The sequence below is a fragment of the Solenopsis invicta genome, chromosome 3 (genome assembly GCF_016802725.1).
Source record: "Solenopsis invicta isolate M01_SB chromosome 3, UNIL_Sinv_3.0, whole genome shotgun sequence".
In the NCBI taxonomy this organism is placed as follows: domain Eukaryota; kingdom Metazoa; phylum Arthropoda; class Insecta; order Hymenoptera; family Formicidae; genus Solenopsis; species Solenopsis invicta.
The window spans coordinates 18,955,382-18,978,282 of NC_052666.1; the positions used below are offsets into that span (position 1 = coordinate 18,955,382).

The 22,901-nt window shown below is 41.3% G+C and overlaps 1 protein-coding gene and 1 long non-coding RNA gene across 4 annotated transcripts in view; one reads left to right on the top strand and one right to left on the bottom strand.

Moving 5' to 3' along the window:
- LOC105194534 (irregular chiasm C-roughest protein) overlaps window positions 1-17,948 on the top strand; it is a 130,559-nt gene extending 112,611 nt beyond the window's left edge. Inside the window, exons 4-13 of one of the 3 annotated variants that reach the window (XM_011159490.3) lie at window positions 1,295-1,495; window positions 3,307-3,416; window positions 7,002-7,153; window positions 7,714-8,024; window positions 9,407-9,647; window positions 12,698-12,853; window positions 13,698-13,948; window positions 14,146-14,381; window positions 15,909-16,038; window positions 17,603-17,948. In XM_011159490.3, the coding sequence (XP_011157792.1) occupies window positions 1,295-1,495; window positions 3,307-3,416; window positions 7,002-7,153; window positions 7,714-8,024; window positions 9,407-9,647; window positions 12,698-12,853; window positions 13,698-13,948; window positions 14,146-14,381; window positions 15,909-16,038; window positions 17,603-17,701 (1,887 nt within the window). In that variant the 3' untranslated portion in view covers window positions 17,702-17,948. The remainder of the gene's footprint in view (window positions 1-1,294; window positions 1,496-3,306; window positions 3,417-7,001; window positions 7,154-7,713; window positions 8,025-9,406; window positions 9,648-12,697; window positions 12,854-13,697; window positions 13,949-14,145; window positions 14,382-15,908; window positions 16,039-17,602) is intronic. The other 2 variants (XM_026138728.2, XM_026138729.2) reach the window with 2 other exon arrangements.
- The window catches only part of LOC105194533, a 235,121-nt gene that overhangs the window by 200,018 nt on the left and 12,202 nt on the right, over window positions 1-22,901 (bottom strand). Inside the window, exon 2 of the long non-coding RNA XR_005574290.1 lies at window positions 3,291-3,431. This is a non-coding gene — a long non-coding RNA (uncharacterized LOC105194533). The remainder of the gene's footprint in view (window positions 1-3,290; window positions 3,432-22,901) is intronic.

Below are 22,901 nucleotides of genomic sequence, written 5' to 3' on the forward strand. Positions count from 1 at the left end.
CTGATATTGATGATGACAGAGCACACAATTTAATGGATACAAACCTATGAATTTCAACAGAAGTTGCTGATAAATTCAACGTTGACAAATCGATCGACTTTCAACATTAAAAAAAAAAATGTTGATTACAGTATCTATTGAAAACCCATTCAAACTTGTGGACTTATCTGATATCTGGTATGCAATTTATTAGAGAAACTTGTTTCTCTGAGAATAGTGCTTAATAATTATTTTTCAATGATTTAAGAGTAGTGTGCTTTAATAATTATTTCTGACATTTCCAACTAGATATTTTAATTAGGGGTGGATATTAATATTTCCTCTCACTTTTAGTACACAGCAGAAAAATGATGCAAGATTGCACGAATATTAGTACATATCATATGAATTTTATTAACGAGTGCGAGTATGACAGATTGTACGTTACAGATAAATCAGCAAAAAAAAAAAACAAAAACAAAATTATCGGAGTAATCACGGGACGGACGCCTCGAAAAGCAAAATATATTCGATTGATATCTGTCCGTCCGGTGAAATTGTGATAACGCTGATACATCGTAAAAATCGTGCAAAAAGCGCATAAATCGCGATACGGGACAATACTGTGGATACTAATGGCGACACTACGTGGGAATACGATTATTCTAGCGATCCCTAACGCTGTGAACGCGGAAGGACGCTGCGGCACTTGCAGTCCGGAGATCTCATATCGATAACAAACAGCAGGAACTCTCGCATGAGGTGTCTAATTAGAGCCGATAAGCTTGATTTCCGCGACACGCACGTACATATACGCGCGCAATTGTGTTTGAACAGGCCCGGCAGAACAATCATGTTACGGCATTATGCACGGAAATTCGTTCGCAACTTCAGTATTAATTGATCGTTGCGAATCGCATCCCTCCCAATAGCTCCGAGGCTATCGGTTTTTATCTGTAAACAGCCTCAAAAATTTTTGACGCAATTATACAGTTCATTATCAATTTACATTGCTTTAATTTTTGAAATTTTACTTCGATCGAGAAACATGTTGAAGAAACTATATATTGCTGCAAATTGTTATGTAGGATCGTGTCGTAATGAATTAGCCTCGATATAATATCAAAGACAACTTGCATTTTTGTTAAAGTGTTTCCCTAAAAGGGCTGTAGTCTTTCGAAAAAAAAGCTTAAGTTTTTAGGTCCCGCGGGCAACATTATGGTAATAAAAGCATAAGAATTCCGGTCACGGGTCAATTCCCTGACGCGGGTGTTTTCTCGAGCGACGCTATTTTTAACTGTAACGTTTCTTGCAGATCACGTGGATCGATGGACTGGGCAACGTGCTACACCGTGGCATCAAAACCACGAAGGAGGCGTACGATAACGGTCCGCTGACTACTGTTAAGTCCGTCCTGAGAGTGATGCCGCGGAAGGATCACGACAACACGACTTTCACGTGCCAAAGTCAAAATATGGCGGATCGTTCGCCGCAAAGCGCCAAACTTCGCGTCGAGGTACGTATCAAATATAAATAATTGGACACACACGCACGGGATGCTGCTGGAGCTGCTGGAGATTCTCCGTGAAAGCGAGAGACTCGCACTTACGCTCGAGCCAGGGTTACAAGACGGAAAAATATAAAATAATATCTTGAAATAAGTCTCTGAACCGTGTCAGCAAGACGGCGAGAAATCAGAGAAAAATAAAAGAAAATGGGATGCGGAGAAAGATAGAAATCTCTCGCTTAAATAAAATCACTGGCCTTTTGCGCGCGCGCGCGCGCGCGCGGGCGAGCGCACGCTCTTTTTACTCGCTGACCGGAGGAAGAAATTAACGCGAGTCGCGCGAAAGCGAGGCCGAGGACGGGAACGGGGCAGCGCGGGGGGGTAACGAGGGTAACGAGGCGACGTATAATAATTAACGTCGTGTCTTGAGAAGCGGTTAGCGCGAGGTAATCGCCATCCGCTGGCGCAACTTTCGTGCTGCGAGCGCGCGAGTACTTTGGCGCGTTCTCCGGGTACTACTTCCGCCCTCTTTTCTTCAGAGAGACGTAGACTCCATTATCCGAAGTGGCAAAGGGAACAAATAGTTTCATGGAAAAGGGCAACGAAGCGAACTCGCGCAAATTTTTGCCCGGGCAGAACATTCGAATTTGCGACGACGACGGACGCCCGACATCGACGCGACGGCGACAGGACGACGACGACGACGACGACGACAACGACGACGACGACGGCGGCGCGATATTACGAACGCGCCGTGTGCCGTGCCGATCTGCAGAGAAAATTCTCACGAGTTATTACTTAACTCTTTTACACTGCGCCGGATATATTACCAGCGCTTTTCATGACTCCTAATATAAGTTCGACGTTAATATCGCTCTAATTGGAAGCAATTCTTACGTAAGCGAGTTCGAACCAACTTTTCCATTTCCACGACGTGCTCTTTCTTTATCATCCACGCACGTGCCGACCGAGTGAATTATCTCACGATATATGAAAAGAATCACTCGCTTTCATTATATCTTAACGACAAATTTTTCTTCTTGATAATTTAGAGTTAATTTCTGCTGAAATATTTGTTATTCAGTATGTAATCGCTCTTTACTCTATAGTAATCGCCATTTAGATTATGTAACATAATTTAATAAAGTTTTGCTTTCTTTATTTACTCGAATAAATCTTTTAATACAACATTTACTTTTAATATCAAAATTCAATATTTCTATAAATCATTAAATGTTGTAAAACTCGGATGAATTTAAAGTTTGCCGCGAAACAAACTTTATTATCAATGACGACTTTGAAGTTTAACTTGGAAAGTAGTTATTCTCAATAATGATACTTTAATATTTTCGATATGAGAAAATTGACATTGTATACTCGATAAAAAGGAGCACGGTAAATCCAAGAAATCCGCAGTGCAAATAAATCATTATCAACTATAAAACCACGCGATAGGCGTATAAAAAAAGGGGATAGGATTTTAAATAACACGTGATAAATATACATCTCCAAAAGGTTTCGGACAAGCCCTCAACGTTGAACAGGTAAAATTTCATTCAATTCTGGAAGAGCGTATTGAGTTTGAGTGATATACTACGGGATATATCTCCTATTTCCCTTGTGAAATATATAACGAACGCTCCGAAAATTTCAAATGTGCAGTAATGGATATGCATCATTATTATTCCGGGCTACACGCACGTAGCACACCTCGGGACGGGAGCGCGACAGTAATATCGAGCGGACCCGTGTTCGATTTCTGCGTGATGGGGGACTTAGAAAAACGGAGAAAGAGACGACTTACTTGTTTTGTTTTTCAGGTACGTTACGCACCGAAGGTATCCCTCTCGAAGATCGATCGCATCGTCGAAGGTTCCGAGCTTAGGTTCAAATGCTGCGCCGAGGCCAATCCACCGGACGTAGAATACAGGTGAGTGAGAAACACCTGCAAAAGGAGATGTCGATGATAATTTCAGAACGTTAATATCAGAACAAGGATATTTAAATATTCTATTGCAAACATTCGGGACATTCTAAAAATAATTTATGGAATTATGTATGTTGACTCATCTCCAAAGAACATAAAAATTGTATTTCTCTTTTTGTTGCGAGAACGTGCAACGATGCTAAAAGTTCAAAATTAATTATTATTTATTAAAAATAAAGTAAGACTCCAGGATGAAAGGATAAATTTATGATAAAATCCAAACTTTATTCTAAATCGAGTCGCCGGAGTTGTTTAATAAAGTCAATACAGCCGAGCACGAGTTTCAAAACTGGTTACTTAATAGATACCCTCTGTGCACCGACAATCAACACGCAAGTGAAAAATTGATAACAAGGCAAGAGGATCTAACGCACAGAGCTGCAAATGAGCCACGATCAAATTTTTCCAATTTTTCGTGTAAAAAAAAAATTATCGTAATTGATGGTAAAATATCAAATGCTTCGTTTTAATTCTCGTCTGAATTATTTTTCCAAAATTCTCGGCTATTTGTTGGGAAAATATTTGCAGAAAAGTGGTCGCGATCTAAACTGAAATTTCCGTTTTTTGCATGCGCAAATAAAATACGACGTACACAGACGATATTCCCGCCTATTTCCGACTCGTATCGGCTTCCTTAAAGCGATCGGTTCTCTCTGAGCTTTAAGCTACTTAAAGTTTCCGAAATATCGATAGTTTCTCACGAGGTCGTGTCGCTACAGGTGAGCGACGCCGTCGGCGCGGCGGCGGCGGCGACGCGGCGCAACGCGACGAGCACGCGAGGGCGCGTAAGCAAAACGTGAGTCGCGTTGTTCGTACACGGGGGCTGCCAACGACAAAGAGAAGGCGGATGATCGATATCCGTCTCCACAAAGAGGACAATGTCAAATTCAGGACGGTGTTGCGCGCGCACGTGTTAACGTGGGGTGCGTTTGCGGGTTTCGCCTAGCGGGCCGGCTTTGATTGCTTTTAAATTATTCGTTACGCAACATCCCGCCGGGGAAAAAAAGGACCGCTCGCTCGCCCCGGATGACGCGCTGTATTAATTTACGAGATTATCGGATGGCCGCTCGAATTAAATCGGCTCGTCGAAAATATCCCCCGAGAAAGCGCAGATTGCATATTTGAAAAAAAAAAAAATATTGCCACAATTTGCAAAACCAAGTCACTTCTTTTTTTTTTTTTTTGGTTTCGAACGTTTAGCGCGAAGTATTGACGCTACAGCTCCATCTGGCTCCCGAAAGTTTTTTCACACCATCGTATATTTCGCACTGCGCGAGTTTTGTAAATTGACTTTACATATAATCAAAGGTAGGAACAAAAGGATCTCGATTTACTGTAATTTTTTGTGTGAGGATTGAGATTTAAATTGCGGCTCTTTTCCCGAACATAAACTGAACGGAAAGCTTTTACACGGATATAAAAGCTCAAAATCGTTTCCCTTTTTTTCCCCACCTTCTTTTTTTTCGGAGCCGCGATAGACTTTCTCCAGGTGTAGGTGATGTGTGTGTTAAAGCTCCGTGGAAAAAAAGAAACTTGATCCGCTTATGGGACTTCACGGATAGCAGGATAGACGGAGAAACGGAATAAAGAGCAGCCGGAGGACCACATTGTATTGACGATAACGAACGTTAGTTACCAGTCGCTTTAACAGCTTTTATAGCTTCCGCAGCTTTTTATAGCTTTACAACGGTCGCCGTCGCCTCCGCGTAAAAAAGATCCGAATGCAAGCGAGAAAGCGACGAGAGACCGACGTGATTCTCGATGCTTTTGCACGGCGCGACGGCGTTAAATAACGAAATAACAAAAGTAACAAAATTTGCTATCGTATCAGTTTTTGAGTCATCTCATTACCGTGGAGAAAGGATTGTACGGCACTAAGGAAATGCGGGAAGTCTCTCTCAGAGCCGAGATAAGTTTAACTACGTAGGGCTAATTAATTTCGGATACTAATTAATTTTACCTTATTTCCGTGATCAAAATCTCGTTGATAAATTCGCGGGTTACAAAGACCGGAATGATACGCAGAAAATATCTGTCTCCTTCCTAATATCGTAAACTTTCCGTTCTCCGTACAAATTATTGCATTTACGAAGAAAGCAATTGTCGCGTATTAGAAAATAGATATTAAAATCGGAGCGCGTATACGCGATTAAAAAAAAAAGAAAAAAAAACTCGTTTCTTGAAACACATTCTTCGCTCGCGCAAGGAAATGAGAAACAATCCCCTCTAGTGACAAATACATGCATACAACGTGTTACAACTCGAAATAGGAAGGTATTGCTGGATTTATAAAACTTGTTTCAATCTCGCTGCGAGTAAAATATCTTCCTAAAGTTAGATCGCGTCTTTCCCGAACACTCTATAGATGCGTATACGCGGAAGAGTTGAACTTTATCGGAAGATACGAGATGACCTACAGACACTTGGATGTTTATCGAGTCGTTATGGCACAGCATTCGCGAATGCACGTTGCACAGCGCTTTTGCCGGCATCTTTGCGAGGTAAATTGTCTGTCGGACGGCTCTACGGCTCCGATAAAATCGATTGCAATGCGAGGGGTAAAGGGCGCGCGAAAGGAGGGTTATAGAGGGTGGCGAACGGAACGGGTGGTGGTGGTGGTGGTGGTAGTGGTGCACTACGGTCTCTCTTGCCTAGAGACACACGAGCTCGGTAAGTCGTCGTTCCAGTTCGATTCAGCTTCCTCTCTCGCTCCCACCCTCTCCTTTTCGCTGATTGTACGCGAAGGCCGTTTCGTCGCTGTGAAAAGCGCAGTCTACCCTCTCCCGTTTATTACCATTCGAAACGACGAAGCCAAGGCTCTTTTCCTCGATTGTGCGGCCAAACGATGCTCGAGATAAATCGCTCGGATCCTTCGTGAGGACGCCTCGGTTGGCAAAAGTCAAGTGGCAGAGTACTTCGGTAAGGAAACGTCGTCATAAAGCACGTGTACAAAATGTCACCGAGCCAAATTTACAAGTGTGCTCCTTGATTTCTTTAAAATCGATTTCTCTCTACAGCGTAAATGTTGAGAGATTAATTTCTCGACTAAAGTGCAATTGAAAACAAAATTAAATTTGCAATCACTAAAAAGTGCAAATTAACATTTAATTTTTATGTGATTTTCAACTGACTGAAATCTGGTTATCGAAATATATATCATTTAGAAAGAAATTAAATCCAATTGGAAAATATGTACATATGTATATGGCAGACTAATTTTTACCTGTGCAATGCGATATCGGTGAAAAAAAAAATGGCATCGAGTCGCAGAAGTAATTATTTAACAACGCCCCGCGTTATTAAAAAGTCGTATTGATCCGGAGCGGGAGATGGCGACGCGAGAAAGTTGTAGAATGATGAAAAGAGAGAAAACGCGGGTTGTGAAAAATGCCTGATAATCCGTGAGTTTTTGATCCGACAGCAGCGTCGGCTTATTACACCCACCAATGCTCGAATTATTACAGAGGATAAAGAGGAGAGACGCTATTTTAGACCGTCCTCTTTAAATGACGTTTATTTCTTTTCCAGGTGGTTTATCAACAAGAAAAAGGTGATCGGGGACTACACCACGGAGATGATTATTCACAATGCTACCCGCGAGCTGCACGACGCGACTGTCAAGTGCGAGGTTTCTAACGAGGTCGGCAAGAGCGAGGAAAGTCAAACCCTGGATATAAGATGTAAGCGAAAAATTTCATTTCACGTATGAAATAAATAACAGCGGAGATCAATAATTTTTAGCAACCGTCCTACTCGTAAAATTTCAGCATATATTTTTCGTTTCGACGTTTAAATTTCGCGATCGCGCGAGAATTCTGACGTTCATTTTGTGTGAGGGAAGGGGGGAAAAAATGATACCCGTAGTTTCAACGCAGCGGTCTAAAAATACAATCGCGTAAAGGTATAAAATGGAACGCTGCGCGTTCCGCACGCGCGCCGCTCGAAACCGCGCTGAGAGAGAATTTCGTTTTACCGTAAAGCCGGTACCTTACAGACACGTTAAAGGAGCAATCGCGGTAACGATATAAAATATAGAGCGCCACGCCGCCGCGCCGCGCCGCGCCGCACCGCGCGAAAAGGCGCTCTCGAAATAAGCCGCGCCAGAATAGAGAAAAGTCGTGGCGGCGGCGGCGGCGGTATGACAGTGAGAAGTAGCATTTTTCCCCTCTCCCTCCCTTCTCTCTTTGGCGTGTTCATTTTCGCACGAGCTGACCCGGGGGTTAAAATTGAATTTCCTCAGACGGTCCGCAGTTTCGGCACCCGCCGGTCTCCGTAGAAACGCATTACGGTGCAACGGAGATCCTGCAGTGCGACGTAGACGGGAACCCGACGCCGGAGATTCTGTGGTACCACGAGGATTCGGAGCGAACGGTCGCTACCAGTCCGAACATAAGCGTCTTTGTGAGCCCCGACACCGCCGGCCGTTACTACTGCAAGGCCCGTGTGCCCGGCTTTCCGGAATTAACCGGCCATGCCAACATCTACATTCGCGCTTCGCCGCGCATAGTGTCGCAAAGGATCCAATACGTGCCCGATGAAGGAGTGGTCAAGGTGCGTATACACATATTCCTCTTGGATGACGTTCTTTGACTCGCAATCGATCTTCGGGTATCACGTACATACTGGTACATACAACGCGACGACGCGACCGTCGTCGCGAGAAAAAAGAAAAACGCGTGACTCGCGCGTAATTTTCCTGAGTGCCGTCGCACCGGCGACCCCCCTGCACACGCGTGTTGTATCATGAATTATTATTGCACGGAAACACCCCGCTTCCGGAAAGATCTTTTGAGCCGGGAACGGCAGTTATCAGGAAGCACTCAGTATAATTTACTCTGGATAATTTAGCTTCATCCGCGATATGAAAATACGCTTGAGAATCTAGCGGTAAAGCGGTCAATACAGGGATCGCTGATATTCTCGAAATGACCTCGATAAACGTCTTCGTGTCCAAACGAGAAGTCCATTACATTAAGTACATCCAGAAATAATTGCAATTTTTGTACATTTACTGGTATTACAAATGTGCAAACTATTCAAATACGAATTGAATTTAATTGAATCAAGTGAGGAAAATGATATTAACTACATGACAATTTTAAATGTGATTGCACAAGATTTTTAATATATGTAATTTCTATTTGAATTTCTCTAGTCAAATCTGAACTGTTGATAATCACATATACTGACAAAAATCTTGTAAAATCACATTTCAAACAATTTTATATATATATATATATATATATATATCACACAACAAATATTATTTTTCTTATTATATAGAAATCTTATCTATAATTAATATTCAACCTAATAATTAAGTAAAAGTTCAAATGTTTCCACGATTCGGGTGAAATTTTGTTAATACGATTCGATTCGAATTTAAACAAAGAAATGAAATTCGATTCGCTTTGATTTGACGTCAAAAAAAACTCTGATTCGCACATCTGTAGCGATTAATATAATAAATGTCTCAATTAAGAAATACCTGCAGTAATAAGCGTAATAATTAATGTAATAAAAGAATAACATTTATATAAGATTCATCTCATTAAATTTATATCGATTTCAAACTTCGTTGAAAAAGGTGTGGGCGTTCGCGGACGTATGTCGATAGGAATTTTCGTCTCGTGTTTCGATTCAGATGAACTGGTATCCGAAACTCGTCGAAGCGTTTCACCAACATCCCATATACGTATCCTCCCGCTGACACAGGAGCTCACGATGATCGCTCGCGACGCTATTCCCACATTTTTCTCTCTGACAATGCTTGAAACACTTTTAGAAGAGTTTCAAGCGCGGGTCACCCCCGGTTGACGAGGGTGAAAAACCGGGGGGAGAATTCGGCGATCCGCGGAGGCAGGGAGGAACTCTCGCGCTTAACCGCAATTTTTTTATTCCATCACGTTTTTCCCCCGATTTGCTCTTCCCAGGTTAAGTGCACCGCGATATCCGTGCCAAAAGCGGAATCGGTGGTGTGGAGCTTCGCCGGTCGCGAGCTCAATTTCACGTCGAACAATACGCCGTTCTACGTGCAAGAGGAATACGCGGCCGAGAGGGTAGTCAGCACTGTCACCCTACTGGATCCCATATCGACGTACTTCGGGGATTACAACTGCACGGTTACGAACAGCTTCGGCACGGATTCCGTCATCATCAAACTGACAGCACACAGTAAGTGTTTGATATCTGACGTAGATTACTCTCTTACTCTCGCCTGATCGCGCCTCATCTCTAGATAAGCTTCCGAACATCTTGCAAATTCGAATGTACATATTGTTGGATAATAGGTTCGTTTAACGAGAGAAGCAACATTTCCCATGAATCGCAAAGTAAATCTTCCCTTGAAGATTCAATTTCAATAATTTTGCTATGTATTTTACATTTTTCTTTATAATCGTATACGGTACTTTAATCCAATATTTCTATGTTAATTAAATATTTATTAAATTAATCCCGTATGATCTAGAAATCTCAATGTCAAGTGAGTCACAATTAATAATCGTATTTCGTAGATTAAAACCTTTCATTACCCAAATAAATAATATTTTAATTCAAATTTAAATTTGATTTCACTTAAAATTTAAAAAAAAAAACTTTAATTTTGTAATTCAAAAAATTGAGCTCAAAAAGATTAAATTTTACTTCTCTTTATCATCTTCATAATTCTATTCGGCAAAATCTCAAATTTGTAATTTAAAAATTATTTACATTCATCAATGAATATAAATATTTTTCCAATTATAAATTAAAAGAATTTTGCCAAATAGAATTGTGAGAAGAACACTTTTTAATTTTTTAACTAATTTTAAATTCAAAAAAATTTTTAATCTTTAAATTTCAGAAAAAAAACATTGATTATAAAAAATCTTTCAATTATAAATAAAAACTAGCTAAAGAATTAAATTTTGCTTCCGTTTGTATGTTCACAATTTTATTTGACAAAGTCCCCTTTATTTATAATTGAAAAATTATTTAAATTTATCGCTGTTTTTCTTGTAAGTAACTATACTGAGAGTAATTTTATTTTTAGTTAATACATTCGCGCTGAATAATATCGCGTTAAATGTACCGGCCGGTAATTAGCGAAATTCGACACGTCATCGCGGCTAATTTCATGCGACGGTGTTTTGCTAAAATCCCGAAAGGATATTAATACTCCGTCAACGGGTACGCGTAAAATTGCGCCTTTATGCGGACGCAATGTTGCGCGTTATTTTCCCTTTACCGTGAATTCGTCAAAGACTCAAAGAACAAAGACATAAAGCTAAAAACCATTAATTATTATTCACATTTATTAATGTGTAAAAATTTATTCTGCTTCTCTTCTCCTTCTGACTCTTTTAGCAACTTTTTCAACAGCTTATGAATATACAGCTTGCAATATGAAAATTACAAATTAGATATTTTTTACTGTATTAACTCGCGCTAATATTATTGAAACTCGAGTAAAAGGAAAGATTGTAACAAAAGGTCAAATCGAATAGCCTTGATTAATATCGTCTTTATTCTATATTCATATCGCGATCGTGTCTAAATATATCAGACTTGCATCAAATTCGAACGAAATTCACGTCTTCTCTAATAATCGTTGTAATAATAATGGGTGTGTATTTCTGGGACAAGAAATAATAGCATTGATCGAAACATTTCGTTGAAAGAGCTTTTGTAATTAAAGACCAGCGCCGTTCGTTACCATGTAATTTCAGACGTATATCCAAAGAGGACAAATGTAATTCACGCTCGTATTGTCTCGCCGGGAGCAGTCATTAAAATGAAAGAAGGATGTTCTAAGGGCGATATCGTTAGGAACGAGAAAGTTCTAATTTTACGATCATGATATAACGATTATGAGAAGTCGTATTTGCTCGCGAAGCAAACAATACGGGCTAATTGTAGCACGACGAGAATTATGTCCCTACATTGTGTCTTCTATACATAGAAGAACGCATATGACTATTTTATATAGCGATCGTTCGTATTTTCAAAACGCATAAAGGCCTCTCACAAAAGTCTTTTCTCGCGTAAGAGAACGGGATATCTTTTATTTTAACGATTCCGATATTTTTGTTACGAGAGACTCGACTTCAAAGTTTACCGTAGGAATTTATTCTGATAATATGTATAGTGGAGCTATATGCACACGAAGCGTTAACATTAAAATAATCACTACTTAAATTTCTACTGCTCCTATTCATATACACATGTACAAAATTCGCGGAAACAGATGTAGGTTTAATGGACATAGACAGCTTTTTATAAATCGGTTCACTTCGGCCGAGCAGATCGAAAGTATGTAAAGTAGTTTAAGAGCGATTAGGGAGTTGAAATATTGCCAGAGTCTCTTTAACCGCACGTATTCTCGCCGAGATAAAAGCGGCGAAATACGAAGATATTTCGCGTACATTTAAAAGCCACGTAAATGAGATATTTAAATGTCTGGCTGCAAATACGTCACTATTTATCGAAATATTTCAAACATTTTTAACTACTGTTTACTTTGGGAAGGAAATTTCTATTTCCACCTCCTGGCAATTGACGTTGTTTGTCACGATATAACTACCTCGTATGTTTTTCGAGCAGACGCGAGATACCGTTTTAACAACACGATAATTTGAATCCTTTTGTATCCGAGAGGCTTTTGCGCGTTTACGATGTTACGGAAAATCACAATTTGTAAGAGTAATACGTCCGCGGCGGAAAGCTTTACCATCCGTGCTTCTGAAAGATCAGAGAGATTCTAGATCAGCTCATTTGTGCGGCCAGCTCTCCAGTTAATGATTCGCAAACTACTTGAACCGCCACCCTTAGATCAAATAATTACCTTCGATAAATGACTCGCTGTTAATATATATATCAAATGTTATAAGCTGTTCGAGTCACTATGTAATTTCTGTTACGTTACGTAACTTGATTTTAAAAGGAAAGAAACTTGGAGATTACAGGGAAATGTTTCCGCAAAAAGTGATACGAGTTGAAAAACAAGTTGAAAAAAAAAACTTAAATTTATTATAGCGGAAATAATGAAAATAATCTAAAAACGCTGCTAAAATGATCTGCGAGAGTATCGCGAGCACACACATTGCTGTTATTCGAGAAGAGCCGTCTGGTGAATTCGATGTTGTTGACTCGTACCACTTTTCAAGCGGTGATGCGTATATTAATAACTAGCGCGCCTCACTCTTCATCTGGCAAACGAGATTTTAACTAGGCATGACGATTAGCGTTGATTCCAGTCGATTGGCAACTGATCTTGATCATCGCCGGACTGGTTGTCTGCGTGATCCTGATTGGCATAATAGTCATACTCATTCTGCAATGTCGCGATCGTATAAAGCAGCCACGGCCGCGAACAACGCAGACTCAAGAGACTGATATGCGTAAGTAATTACAACGCTTATATGGATATATTTATACACACACACATACAGAGAAAAAAGTCGTATGAGCAATTAGAAATTTGCAAATAAATAGCGCCTCAACTATAGATTATAAAGTGAGATAAGAACAATAAATAAATGATATATGAACTAAGAAAATATAACTATTCGCTAGATAACTACAAAAAATAGTAATACTTAATTAAATTTCTTCAGTTCAAACAATTTGCGTATTTAAATTAAATATATTAGTAAATAAGTTAAATATGCATATAAATGCTTAAACTGAAGTTCAAGTATTTTATGTATTTAGGTCAAATACTTGAAGTTGAACTGAAAAAATTCAAGCGAGTTGAAAAGTTAATGACTTTTTCTCAGAATATACTTACACAAAATAGTTTCAACGAAAAATATATTATTGATGCCAAAACATGTTGTAATAAATAATTAATTATGATATTATGCTTCATTCAAAAAAACAATCTTAATTACAAAAATGTAATTGTCATAACTTATGTGTGTGAAATTTATATAGCTATATAAATGTAGTTGAGTCGCTATTTGATTATCAATTCCTAGTGCAAACAAATCGTTGTGGTAACTATATTTTTTAAATATTTTTTACTACTTTGATACTTATTACTTTGTAAAACTAGTGACAAGGTACTTAAATTTCCAAGTTGTTAAAATAGTTGTCCCAAAACCATTTCATATTCTTTTAGCGCAGAATATTGCAAGAGACAAAATTTGTTTTAAAGTAACAAATGTTATAACCAAAAGCAATTCTTGAACTTTTTGAGACATTTGCGTATTCATCAATATTTTTTTTTTCCAATTCATACAGAGGAAACCGATTCTAACGCCGATCGATACAGGGAAAGCGACAGGAGCAGCAACCTCTCGGATGTCAAAGCGGACATCCGAGCGGGATCTAGTGTCAGCAACGCGGAAAGTGTCACAGCCCTTGACAGTGAAGGCGAAGGAAGCACTAGAGGAGTAAACGCCTTGGCGCTTGCTGGACCAGTTCCGAATCCATTATCCGGTTATCGTTACAGCGCCGATTATACCGAACCTTCCTTCCCGCCGAAGAATAACGTAAGTGGATCCCGGAACACGTTTGCTCGATACTTTAACGAGATACCACTTTAACAAAAGCCGAGAAAAAGATCGATTTATCTGAGAATACTTTTTTTTTTTTTTTTGTAAAAAGACTCTTTTACACAGAGATGCCCGTCGTTATTTATGTCTTATCTGTTCAACATAAAAAATGAGCATGATATTCGTTTCTGTAGGATGGTAGTAACAACAATGGTTACGTGCCATACGTCGACTACACTCGCGATTATATGCCACCGACGACGCAGAGCATGGGCGCTTCGCGAGAATCCTTGAGCAGGATATCCACAAGCGGTATCTTGTCATCGAAAAAAATCGGACTCAGCTCGGCTAACCTGGGGGGCAGCACGACTCCGCAGACAACGCCGATCGATCCGCGATTTTCCGCGACATATGGCAATCCCTATCTCAGGTAAGCCTATCTACCGTTTGTGTTCAGACAAAAAGCCAGAAAGGAAAACAATGATTTACTACTTTATCATTAAAATGTAACCGTTATTAAAAGGCCATCCTAAATTGTTCTAAAAATTATCGACTTTAAACGCGGGAGATAATCTGGAGGAAGAGAGCTTCGGTGTAGTTGTAGTGTAATGTAACACCATAATCTAAGGAAATAACGCTTGTTCGCGCTCGATCGAAGTTCCAAAATTTCTGAGAGTGTCAACATAGTGACAAGAGCTTTGGATCGAGCTCGCGTGGATGCCTCGGACTAATTATAATTGGCTCGTGTCATTGATCGGCCGCGGATACCTTAGGCGGCATCACGTACCGTTTACGTATACGTCGCGCAACGCTTGTCATCCCCGCGCGCGAGAATCTCACGTTGTACGTGCCGGGAATGCGCTCGTCGCGAACACCTAAATTAGATATGAGAGCGGAGCGCGGTTGCGCCTCACGCAAGCACCGAGAAACGCTCGGCTCCCTTAAAAATATTACGGAAACACGGTGATTAAAAAATCAACCGTGAAGAGGGACGGAGAGAGAATTCCTCAGAAAAACAGAGCGCAAATTCTATTCAAGGCTCCGTGTGAATTCCGTCTGCGACTGCACATTACATTTGTACCTCTCTGTTTTCCCGAGGTACTTTTAAAATTCTTGTTTCGTTGCGCTCAGCGATCTCCCGTTCAAAATTTTATACTCTCCCGGCAGAAAATGATCTCGAGGAAAGATCGAAGCGTCTCCACTATTGCGTTTAAAATATCGAGTCTACGCTTACGTCATCCGCATCGGGCTCATACGTGCCTTCCCTTCCTCCTGTTTACCTTTCTCCGCCAAGGATGCAAACAGCAACAACCTCACGTGTTTTGTTTCGATTCAGACTCAGCACCCAAGACTCCCTCCTCGAGTCGAACTCGAGCCTTCTGAGGTTCGACGACCGAAACGAGGAGTGAATTCGTTACGAGATTCCAGTCCAGCGCTCCGCGCTGATAACGTAGTTGTAGAATAGAAGCTGACCGAGAGCTATTAATGTGGAGGTTTCCTGAAATCTTTCCTCTTCGAAACAGGAGAGAAGAGAAACACTTTGCAATAATAAACATGATCGACGGAGATATACTTTCTCGAAGTGATGGTTTATTTTTCTATTTTCTTTCATCGCGCGATGAATTTCTGCACTAAAAGTATCGAAATATTTTAACATTAAATCTATCGTGTGATTTAACTTTTTCCTTAATTTTGTTAAGTGCCAAATGTCAGCTGTTAATCATTAATCGTCCAACGATACGATGAGCGTACGAGAATATATTGGGCGAAAACGTTGAGTAGAAGAACCCTGATAGAGGAACGAAACCGCGACAAAAGTCACCGCGAGTCGGATTCAGTTATTGTCTGCATGCCTGTTTCTCGCTCTCTTCTCTTTCCGCGATTTAAATTCCGACGCGGGGAAAAAGTCCGATTTCCCGTCACTAACGCTGCATTTCTTTCTTACAAACGAATGCAGAATGTCAGCGGCCGAGCAGCTCCGACACGCGCCGCACACAGCCGTGCCGGGAGTCACGCCGGCACCGCCGCCGTACACGCAGGCAATGAGAATGAATAGCTTGAATACCTTGAACGGCGCTGGCCCGCAGGTTGGTACAATAGTGAAATGTATGTCAAATTCCTAAACGTAGTTACGTCGACGCGCCGGAGTGCCGCGGTGCTTCGTGCAACTTGGGGTAGATCGGGAGCAAACTGTCAATATTGCAAAGCCATTGCAACTGCGCGCGCGCTACTTTCATTTTGCAACGCTAATCCTTTTCCGTACGGGGTCCATGTTCCAATTTCCCGACGCACGTAAACTTCTGCTGTAAATTGTTTTTGCCTGTTTCCCCCGCATCGCATGCCTTTTCCCATAAGACATGATACATAAAAAAAAAATTCGCCCGGGAAAAAAAGATATTAAAAACCAGATAACCAGGTAAGTTGTGTTTCAAGCACGGTTGAGTTTCATCGACGGTCCGGATTTAATCTTATGAGTATAAGCGCGGTATTAAAAGATGCATAATAAATATACGGATTTTGGTAATTACACGAATGCGCATGGAGATTGCGATGAAGATGAGCTAATTTATTTTTTTGTCTTTCTAAATCATTTATTTTTAGAAATTTTTTTTAAATAAATACTGACAAAATTCGCAATAACGATTTACTACTTTTTACTTAAATTTCAATTTAACCAAGCATGCTAATTGTATACTTATTTATAATCGAAGCAAACCGACTGAATGAAAAACAGATCACGTTACTGTAGAGTACGAGCGCTGTTGAGCGAAATAATAGTATAAACCCAGTAATAACGTCCACACATTTGAAAAAGAGTGCAATGCTTAGTTGCTATAGGAAAAACGTGAAATTTTCAATTTTTTCTTTAAAATCATGGAAAAAGTGCCATAATAACGTAGCTGAAATTCGTATTACGCAGTTTCGCAAATCCTTTTATTTCCCAAAATGAGAAAAAATATGGCTTTTATCACTTTTCCGCTCACATATTACTCACTGAATGTTTTCATACTGTATAATTCAATCTTTGCACTATTTGAGGCTTTATAGTTTAATGGATATAGATGGGAACATTAGCTCAAATGTCTGTTTTATATTTCTATGGAGTTGGTGTAATTAAATATGTGTTACGTATCATAAAAATATATTAATGGTACTTCAACTTCTATAAATATGCGAAATAAACATACAACATAATTTTCTCTTCCCCGAGAAAAAGAAAAAAATTATTTTATTCATATATATATTATTTATGATTTTTATTATTTAATTATTATTTTATAATTTTTTTCTATAAAAAAATCAATATAACACATCACAGAAAATGAGAATTTATAGAATCTGAAGCTTTATTCTTGAACAATATCGCTCTCGATATTGTTCAAAAATAAGTCTCTATAATTAATCATCTTATCCTTTTATTCCAAAACCGTGTGAAGTGACTAAATTAACGAGACACATTTATGTGCATTTGTTAAATTAACAAGTATTCGAAATAAAAATCTAAAAAAAAAGAAGCTATATATATTGTTTAACTTAATAAAAAAAATAAATCACGTTTAGAAGCAAAAAATAGTATCTGATTTGAACAAGGCGGAATGAAATAATCGATAGTGTAACTCAGAATGCCGTGTTTCTTTTTTTATTTTACAGGCCCCACTGTCAGCGCATTATATCACCGGCGGTCCAAACGGGGCCATGGCGACGGTGAAGCGCACATCCGCAGTTGGTACGTTAGCGACGCACGTATGAGGCCAGGGGATCTATCCGAATTAGAACCGTCGATACTCGGGCCTAACTGAAACTACCTTCGAACTCGGCCGTGCCCTCGAGACGCCCCGCTACTTGCTCGGTCCGCGGCTGGCGACGCTAAGATCGACGACGCGTGACGCACGACGACTCATTGATGTATCGGAACAAAGTCAATGTCGTTACGACGAGACCCGCCACGTTCACGGCACGGAACGTTATAGAGCGGAATGCGAGCGACTCGTAGGACGAAGGTCGCAGGGTAGCTGGGGCAGCATGGGTCACGGCGGCGGCGGTGACGGGGTCACGGACCGAGCACAACGAATGGCCAAGAATGGCGAGGCGCTCAAATATATCGAACTGGTGCTTCGGCAGTTGCAAAGGGCCAGCAGGGATCATCGAGAACTCGTGCGGCAACGTCACGCGGACGTCCAACACGAGATCGGTAAGCGAATCAACGAGAGCGTCTGGCGTCATCATCGTCACTATTATCGAGATGAACACGAGATGGATTCGATGAACGCGTCTAGAACTTGGTCCAGGTCCTCGAGCAGTCCGTGGGAATCGGACTTGACTCTGAGAAAAGCGCAACCGGACGTTACAACGAGATTGCTGACGAAGAGACGCGATTACGGAGGAACGGCGCAGAGCACAGTCGACATTCTAAGGCCAGTTCCCGGACGCGTTCGGGATGGAATACCTGCGGCCACTTACCAAGAGATGAAATACATTCCCGAGAGTGTCGGTTGGAAGGGCGCGCCGGAGATGTTCGGTGCGTGGAGTCCGTCTGGGGCTTCATCGAGCAACGATCGAAGGACATCCTCCACCGTCGTTTAGCGCGCGAAACATCGGCTTTACCGGCTGCAACGAGGTTCATCGATCTCAGGACAAGGACACGGGGGACACTTGAGGGAGACTCTCTTGCGAAGAAGGAAAGAAAAAACGACGTCGTCGACGTGTCAACGAGCGACTCGACGTTCGCGTTAATGATACGCTTGCGCTACGACTGCATCAATCGAAATCAAACTATCTCGTTGCGCGATGGTGAACGCAACGCTGAAGAGACCGGCCGGTGCGAATGGGACGCCGATATCGAAGGAAACGGACGTACTCTCCTTTTGGGTCAATAAGATTAGATTTAGGATGACGAAGAGCGCCATAAGTAGTGTGCTCGGAGGATGTTCGTGAGTACGAGGGTAGGAGGGGGGGAGGGAGGGAGGGACGATGTTGGTTGGGTTCGTGGATCGAAGGTACTCTCTTCGGTCGGTGGCGAAAACAGACCACTCGGTATCGACAATCTTCTATTGACGTACTTTAGATCTTCTATATAATAAGCGTTTAATAAGATTCGCTCGAGCGGAAAGCGACGGGAGAGATGGAAGGTCCGAATGAATCACGTCGCGAATTGTTGCTGTCGCAAATGGTGGCCGAATACCGGGAGACACGTCGGCGTGATCGACGACGCGATCATTTTCGCGGAAACCTCGAGGACTCTCTCCACCTCGAAGGTTGGAAGCTTTATCGTTAGAAGCCGCTTTCCTGGTAATTCGTGAGCCGATGCTGGGTTTACGCTTGACATTTACAACGCGACAATTCTACTCGACACTACCTTTACCAGCGAGAATGTAAGAACGAGAGTAATTAGTTTTTTTTTCGTACCTCTCGTTTCCTCTCTCAACAATCATAGTTATTATTTATAACTATGTATTTCCCACATTTTTTTTATTACATTTTAAACATGATTTTTCAATCTTTAATCCATATTTGATCAAGTTTAAATATAAAAATACGAGAGGTAACACTTTGAAGATTTTTCTTTTTTCCATCGAAACAAAAATTTACTTTCGCTCTTAGACCGATAGTTTTCCCAATAAAACACTTAGGATATTTCGAGATGTTCACGTCGTAGCACCGTGTGAACTCGACGAATGTCAAGCGGCAACCCGCTCGTAAAACGAGAACGTCTCGGCTGCCACTCCGATGTTCACTGTGTCGCGCTGCCTTTTTGTATTTGTAGGGAAAAAAAAAATAATGAGAAATTAGCTTATAAGAGATGTGCTCGTGCAACATCCGCGGACTTAAGGGCGCGCGTTATAAGAATTAACGACGACGCCGCGGCGGCCACGTGGCTCACGTTATGCGACGAGATAGATCGCGGCACGAGTTCCGTGGCTTCGCGTTTCCTCCGGCCTCAAGTTCCACGTGCGACGGACAGGTAATTAAAGTAAACGCGGGGAGGGAGAGGGCCCGCGCGAAGGGAAATAGGCACCCGCGTGTTTTGCGGCTGTTCGCATTTGTAAGATAGATAGCGAAAAATCATTAGGTATACAATATATAAATATATTATACACCTGTTGTCAATATGAGCATAGGGCCTACGTATAGTTTGATGGCACTACGTGAAAGCGAATTCTATTTGAAATAAGCTCGTTCGCGCGGGATGGGACGGCTTCATGTAAATAACTATTGAGATAAATGATTATTATATACGTATGAGAAACGTAAACGGGAAATACGAAACGGCGCGACACCCTTCGGCGTCGGCGGTTTCGTCGCGCATTTTTCCAAAAAAAAAAAATTAAAAAAAAAGACGAAGAGGCGCGCGATTAGATCCGCGCTCAATTTCACTCTCTCGTGTAAAGCATTACGTTGTCATCCTTTCCTGCAGCATAATGTCCTTTTTCACTGCGACACGCCGTGGCTCGTTGCCGAGGATTGGAAGACACGGATTCGAGGAGGAGGCTCGATAGGTTCGTTTCTTTAGTTTCCCAATGCCATTTATTTAAATCTTTTATATCCTTCAAAATGGGGAATGTGATACCGTGCGATTTAAGAAACGTGTTGCCAGCGGGATTGAAATATCCAAGTGAATTTAATTTTCAGACGTTCCCAAGTCTAAAGTCGCTCTAAAAAAATTCTACAAAAAAACTGGCGACTTGTCGAATCACGTTCTCGAGTCTTACCGTCCGCCCTTCCTCGGGAACGATCGACGGCGCGAGAGCGATCCTCGATTCCATTATAGTGCGACCGAGAAAAAAAACCGAGTAATTCTGAAAAATACGTCGTGATGTATAGAGCGGACATAAGAGATACCATTCACAATGATAACGAAACAGGGTAGCCTATCAATTATTAAGACAATTTCAAAAGTCGAAGGCTGCACACTACAGACTGGGCCGTACGCGCGTATCCTGCGCCCGCCGTCAGGATAACGGTTAATCCGCGCGCGAGATGAACCCTCGACGATTCGTGCTATCGTCGAGGGGAGGAAGGGGGCGAAATTATTATTATTATTATTAAACGATACCGATCGTCGCACGTTGAGGAGCTAAAAATCCCGACGGTCGCGAATGCGCATACACATTCGCGCCGTCAATGAGATATCTTTATATCGTATAACGTCTGTAACATAACACTTCTGTACATATCTGGAATTATTGCTCACCGTATCTCGTAAGATTTAGTTAGTTTTGTAACTGTGAAACCACTATGTGCATACATACTTCACTTTGTGAGAGGCGCCTCGTGACGAATGTTTCGCGCCAAAGAAGGGGACAGAGTCCCGGTCATTCGAAAGGACATCAGTCGCGTCTCTATCTATCTATCAATCTCTCTTTCTCTCTCTCTCTCTCTTATGAAAGGGCAGATTAGAGAAAAATTTCTACGACTTGTCTCCCAAGAATGACCGCGACTCTTTCCTCTCGAAGCGAAAACGCGTCGTCGAAGTCACGACATAGGCAAGGCTTTAACGAAGGCTTTAATTTAATATTAACGCACCGAATGTACTAACATCCTTCTTAACTGTCGTCCACGTGGAGGGAAGCGCGGCAACCCGTAATAGACCTCAACGCTATATTATTAATTGAAATTACCCTCCTTCCCGTTAACGTCGTTCTCTTTTTCCCCGTTACAACGCAAACTTTCGCCGAGAACGAGTAGGAGAGAAGCGCGAGATACCTTAATTAAGTTTCCGTCGCGTACGACGGTGTAACTTGTTTTTATTTTCAGCCTCGCGTGAATGACAGTTAATTGCGATTTCGTCGACGCGTTCGTCAAATCATCGATGCGGGCCGTTGACAGGGAATTATATATATACGCGAATCGTCCATCCGGGGTTTCGCTTCTCCTGCATCATTCGATCATTCTGTACAATGTTCACGCCGATGTTACTGTTAACTATTTAAGATTTCGGGATATTCAGTTGCGGGGCGCGCACATGACGGCACCATGTGCGCGCGGAATGGTGAATAATGCATATATAAGTATCGTGCTTGCAAGTGGTACTCTCGAATGCCGAATGTACGGACGGACGGAGGAGGAGGAGGAGGGCGGATGTCGACACCCCGTCGCGAATACATTCGGTAACGAGAAGTTATACATACAGAAGTTACATACGATTTCTATTATAAACAAAGAGGAAAAAAAAAACAGAAAAAACGTAGATTAAAGAGGTATACACGCGAGAAGTAACTACAATCAATGTACTGGATGGTCCGTGTGGCGATGTTAAAATTAGAAAAAGTTTATGTCGTTTGAATCTTAGGAAGTTTACGCCTTTTCTGCCGTAGGACCATCCTATACGTATTAATTGGTTATCTGTCAATTATTAATTGAATTATATCAATTTCTTCGCCTTTAGTCAAGGTAAACGCGGGGAATGGGTGTAGCGCGATGGCGCGATCGCGTTGTTGTAAAGTCAAATTTCCTAGGCAATGTAAGAGAGACTGCATTACGGTCCCATTAGCGAACGCGCGCGCCAAGACCCGTTCGCATAACGAAAGACGACAATTGCCTAAGGGGGTGGACGAGGATTTTTCAAATTTGTTGATACTTTTCATACTTTACGATTAGGAATTATGGCCTATTACTACTATTACGCAAAGTTTATCCGCCGGCTCGGCCGTTTTTCATTCGCCCTCGCCCGCGTACCAGTCGCGTCTTCGTGCGATCGTAGAGCACGTTTCGAATCACGTCGAAATGCAAAATGTTAATAGTTACGTCGGAATGATACCTTAGAGCGGGATACGTCATATGCTGGCATCCTTTCCATTGATCGTGTACAACGTCATTTATATTAATTATATTCAATTATATTTATATTAATTACTTTAATTTTGTTTTTATATTTGGAAGATAAAAATGGCGCGTACTCATGACGGATTAATGAGCTCCAAATTGTAGTGTCCGTAATCTATTTAATACT